The 6,000-nt window shown below is 37.3% G+C and overlaps 1 protein-coding gene across 1 annotated transcript; it reads left to right on the top strand.

The window, feature by feature from the left end:
* The first annotated feature begins 3,082 nt into the window (after window positions 1-3,082).
* Window positions 3,083-4,867, top strand: LOC127974609 (protein LRATD2-like). The gene has a single exon (XM_052578001.1). It carries the CDS (start codon window positions 3,696-3,698, stop codon window positions 4,506-4,508), a length of 813 nt encoding a protein of 270 aa, XP_052433961.1. The 5' UTR covers window positions 3,083-3,695; the 3' UTR covers window positions 4,509-4,867.
* The last annotated feature ends 1,133 nt before the right edge of the window (window positions 4,868-6,000 follow it).

Below are 6,000 nucleotides of genomic sequence, written 5' to 3'. Positions count from 1 at the left end.
CAAATTTTGAAAAGAAAGAAAAAATGAAAAGAAGGAAAGAAAGAAAGAATAAAAGAAAAGAATACAATTAATGTATTGGTTTCTGACTAGAAGTAAATATTAAATTAGTGAATGTAAACATAATAATTAATTGTGACAGTCTAATGAATAAATAAATACATTTATTTATTTACCATTTTCAGACCCCTGGCCTACAAAACACTACTTTAATGTCATGTTCCTGTAGAGGTCAGTGCAGCTCATGATTCTAGAACTTGTTGGAATAAAATAAGTCCTTATACTCATTACTCATGCTATTATGAGTAGAAACATGAAAGTTTTACTGCACTGAATATTAATGATCATTAATCTACCTATAAGTCATTTCTCCAGTGGATTTTTTCATCAAACCCACGTTGTACTTATGGGACAATGCAGCTATGTATTCATTAAAGTAAAACAAAAATCAGAGTGACTAATCTGCAATAACAGAGTTGCATTCAATACCATTGACATACTTCTGTCACGTTCATTTTTTTAATTATTTTTTGGTCACCTGACAATCTTTTCAGCCTTCTTTTTATTCTTCTCTCTGCAGCCAGTCCAGGCTTCATGGTACGCTTCATCGGTGTGACACAAACAGACACGCCGTGCACCTTCAGCAATAATACACCTTTGATGGAGCACAGTTGCCTTTGGAAACCTAGAGAGAGAAAGGGGGGTCTTAAGGGGCTTACTATTAGCTGCTTAAAATTCTTCTGATGTAACCAGTGCATAGCCACTGGAAACCAAAAAAAATAGATGCATTCCCACTAGAGTGGCACTTTCACCCTATTTTGTTTACTCTCAGTGGTGTTGTGTTCCAGACGTCTTTTTTTTTTACAGCTGAGGAAACTAAATAATGAGTTCTTTCACTGAGCGAGTCGGTGTGAAGGCAACACTGTTTATCTTTATATCTTCAGCCGTGGCAGACAGCTTCATACAGTGTCGCAGGCATACTGACACAAGGTGCCTTGGCATTCAAAATGGCCAGAGTACAGGCTCTGGGGGTTAGAGAAACTTAAAAACAAAAAAAGATCTTTGTACAGTCCAAACACAGGAATTCCCATGGCCGTGTCAGACAAATACTGAAATGTCAGGTACTGTAGTTGAAATGCCTCTGTTTACTCACCAGGATAGAGATGCGTGTGTGGATCTTTATAACATATAAGCTTTCAGTGAAAATGTCACTCTGAGGACTGATTGCTGGATCATGAAGTTCAATCATAAACATTATTCACAAAAATGATAAAGAACATAATATTTTTTGGCACATAATGGTTCTTCATTGGCATTGATGGTTCCATGGTACCCTTAACATCTAACCTTTCCATTGCATAACATTTTTTTTTTAAACAGTGGAACAATGTTTATTAAAAACAACATATTAAAATGTACTGTATTGTGGAAAATATAACTGAAATATGCTTTTAAAAAAGTACTTTTAAGAACTGAAAGCCAATATATTTACAAATTAACACTGAACTAACTGGAGCTGAATGATGACACTGTTGTCTTGTTAGAGCTGCTTTCAGGAGATTTTGGATTTGTCTTATATTGGAAAACTATTTGCATTTGAAACAATCTTTAATTTATAAATTGCTATATAGCGTCTTGACTTAATAAAGGTGTAAACCATTCGAAAACAAATTATGCTAATGAGTTTTTATATTAGTACTGAAATATTAGGCAGGTGTGTTTGGCCTGAAGAGACTTTCAGGAGGCTGTATTTATTTTGATGTGGTGATGGCAGATGGACGCTCGGTTTGTAACTGATATGCCTCACGGCGACAGCCAGATAACTCCGCACCGGAGTGAGCAGATACACGGCAGACTCGCTGACCAGCTGTTACGTTAGGTAATTAAGAGCTGAGGCAGGCTTCTGGGCATGAGAAGACCCTGCACAAGGGGTTATGGACTGACAGCCAGAGGCTAGCTGTTTGGCAATCCACAACACAGGACTAAACACTGCAGTGGTTGACAGACACCTGAATACCTCCTGGGAGACGCCTCTGAAGATATTGCCATTGTATTTATTGTGAAGGACACAGTAATGGAGTTTATTCAGGGTAGTTGAAATATTTCATTTTGCATTGAGAAATAGATGTACAGTTACCTGGAACATTTTTCTTGTCACAGGGATTTTTTTCCAAATGTTTTTCATTCAAGATTTATTAAATATAGCATCTACCCTGAAGCAGAAAAATATTTTAACAATATGAATAGTATTAAAATAATATATTTATCTTATATCATAAACTAAAATAATTTCTGTCAGAAATCTAATGTTTTCTGTATATATTTATTTGATTTTAATTTAATTTGTTTTTAAATATAGATTTAATGTCTGTAATAATGTGATAAATAAAGACTTTCTCAGTGAATCATCTGTTAAAGGAAGTAATCAAAAAGGTGTTGCTGTAATTATAGTGCCTCTTTATGTACCATTGGTGACACATTTACCACTGTTCATTGATTTTTTTTTATTTTTTTAATCGATGAAATAGTCACTTCAGTAGGAATCTACTCGATCTGGAATTTCACATTAGGGCAAAAAGTTAGCAAATTTAGCAATAGGTTCATGTTGGTCACACAACTTTGTCAAACTGACAAAAAGCTGCTAGGTTCAAAAGTGACTTCTGTGTGACCTCGAGTAGCTTTATTTAAAACATTATTACAATATTAATCGATTTTGCAGAAGTTTCAGTAATGTAACCCCACCTTAAAATATGTTTCCTAATGTGGCTGAATCATATATAACATAACAACTGAACTTCAGACCTTATTTGGAGACCTTCCAACCTTAATTGTACAATCATTTAGTCTACTTCTATCCTATATAATTCACACGTGCCCTGTGTACAATATTTAAAAAGATTTTAAAGAACTAATTTATAGTATATATACATCCGTAGTATTGCATCATCATGAAGCCTGAAAATGTCAATAGTTCAAAGTTCAGATATGTCACATGGCACGCAAAGTCAATAAAACCCGATTTAATAAAAAACCGATTCACTGGCATCTCGAATTTATGCAGGCACATATATAGCCTAGACTATAAAATAGTAGCACCTGGTCAGAAAGGTTATCTTTAAATTGTAGACCATTGGGGAGTTTAGCTCACTGAGCTGAAGAAACAACATAGTACTGCTTCAAGTCTAAATGTGCTCTGTCTCTTTAACTGACCGTGCCTTGTGTAAACATTACCGTGCGCAATACTATTTCACACAGAGCGTTGTTGCTGCCTCTGCCAGAACTTCAAAGAGCCGTGGACGGCACCCATTACTTGGAAAGAGAGAAAATCACTCAAAATCAAAAGTGCATTTGTCTCCCCGATACGTTACCGCAGGACTCCCCGTGGGTTCCCCGCTGTGTCTGATGGGCTTCCCCTGTCTGCGGCTCAGCAGGAAGTGAGCAGGTGAGACGCACCTGTTCAGAACACAGACTGAAACTCAGCACTAGTATCTGATGGCTGGCAAACACTTCGGATAGCTGTATGATATGCCAAAACGCACATCACGCTATTATTCCTAACAGCAATTCGCCGATAAAAAGAAGACATGGACTTAGACCTGCACTGGGCTCCAAAGCCGGATTACGTGTTGCGTTTTTGAAACATATCCCTCCGCGACCTATACAGGTGGGACGCGAAACTGTTCACACGAGTTTCTGTTATGGGGAATCAAGTGGAGAAACTTACCCATTTGAATTACAATGAATTACCCACCGCTGACCCTAATGGATTTGACCTAGAAGACGACGCTCCACGGATCGGCGTGTCTTATATTTTCTCCGCGGATGACGACGAGCAAGAGGAGAACATCGATGAGACAGAAAAGGAAGATGTTAAGCACTACGACTGTCGCGATGAATTAGAAAGCGCGGTATATTATCGCGACGAGTGTATATTTGAAAGGAATAGCAGGTTCGGTGAAGTGGGAACCCTGTCGTGCGAAAACTTGGCGAATAAGTGCAAACCCGGTGACCTGGTGGAGTTTGTGGCTAACGGTCAGTACCCGCACTGGGCAGTATGCGTCGGCGACCAACAGGTGGTTCATTTGCATAGAAACGAGATTAAATGCGACTTTCTTTTCGATGCCAGTCAAGGTAAAAGGGGCAGAATTGTGAACGAGCTGTATAAGTTTCAGGCGCTGAGCCCGGATGTTGTGGTGCAGAATGCCATGGAGCAAGTGGGGATGAAAGAGCGAGACATTTGCTGGAAGAACTCTGAATGCTTCGCTGCCTGGTGCAGGTTTGGCAAACGCGAGTTTAAAACGGGAGGCGAGATACGAATCGGGAAGCAGCCGTACAAGATGAAACTGCAGCTGTCAGAGAAGAAAAGTCACGTTTTGGACTTTCAGAGTTTGGAGGATTTGATCATGGAAAAGAGGAGAAACGATCAAATGGGAAGGGAAGCCGTCATTCAGGAACTGGAGAATCATTTAAATTGCACGGAAGACACTGAGAATGATTACAGTTGTAACTGATGATGGATCAAAGAGGGAGGTTCTCTAGAGGGCAAACAGCCTCATCATGGAGGATCGTGTGGGCTTTATTTGTAATCACCTCAAGCACAGAGGCAGTGTTGCAATTTCATCAGTTTCTCAAGAGAGTTTTCCGTTAGCAGTACTTTTATAAATTGAACAACTTCAGCTTGTTTGCATTGATAATCCTGGTGTTTAAGGATTTGCTTTGCTGTATTCTCATCCAAGGGAATGTTTAATGAAATCCTTTCCACATCACCTTTTAATGATCACATTTACAGTATTTTATTTTGAGGACTGGCAAATTAGGCTATGTATTCCCTTGACACATATTTCAATAAAGTCTGAATATTTTTACTTAAGCAATGTTTTGTTCTTCAGCATTGGATTGTGATATAATCAACATGATTTTTTGTTATTTAGCTTCAAGTACATATAAACATATTTTTGCTACAGAGCTTATTCAAATGTTATTTGTGCATATGCAGAGAATATATTTTTATTTTAAATGTGTTTCAGTGTTCAGTTCAGATCAACTCTTCCAATTGGTTTGATAAATAGAACTTGTTTTTATAAATATATATATATATTTATTTATTTTTATTTTGGTGGTGATTGAGTGTTTTCTGTCCGGAGTTGACTCCTGATTCCATCATATTTATTTCAAGAGTATCCAAACATTTCATGATGAAAAACACCCCAAGGGAAAAAGTAAACATGTATTTATGAATATGATTAAAATAACCAAGAGTTTACAATGTTCAGAGGAAAGGATTTCTTCCACAGATCGTCACTTGGCCCATCTAAGCGTATATATTTTGTTTTCCCTGGTGACTTTAATGATTATATCTTACTTATATAATTTTTAATGATGCCACATATTACAGGTGTAGACAGCGTTATATCGGAGAGTTAATATGTAAGAAAAACTGGGTAGTGACCATAAAAAAAACTCTCTTTTTATGTTCATAAAGCATGCATTTGCCCTTTGTGTTGTTTTTGTTGTGCCCCTTTAGGGATTTGATATGAATCAATAGGGAGAAAAGGGGCCATGGCAAGAAAGAAAAATGTGGTCTCTGTGTTTCTGATGTGTGTTTTGTTTCATGATCCCAGACTTGAGATCCCCCGTTGGTAGTATCTGTGAGATAATGTTGCCTTAAGGAGGTTTTGTTTAGCCAAAGAGGAGAGGATTTACATATCTGCTGGAGAGCTTGACTGCAATCCCAAGATAAGATGTACAGATGCTCAGAAATGATAACCACTGCTTTTTGAAGCTTTTCAAACTAGAAGTCTTAATTAGATCAATTTAAACTCATTTCTCATCTAATTTAAGATACTGGCTCAGATTTAAGCATAAAATCATGTCATTTAAGCCAACGTTAATCAAATTAAGTTGCTGGTTTAGACTAATAATTAAGATGCAATCTTAATCTGTTATTATTTTGTGTAACTCAATGGTACAAATATGCCTTTAAAACAACCCCCCCACAGGTCA

The sequence above is a fragment of the Carassius gibelio genome, chromosome B16 (genome assembly GCF_023724105.1).
Source record: "Carassius gibelio isolate Cgi1373 ecotype wild population from Czech Republic chromosome B16, carGib1.2-hapl.c, whole genome shotgun sequence".
Taxonomy (NCBI): domain Eukaryota; kingdom Metazoa; phylum Chordata; class Actinopteri; order Cypriniformes; family Cyprinidae; genus Carassius; species Carassius gibelio.
This window is presented reverse-complemented; position numbering and strand designations above follow the sequence as displayed.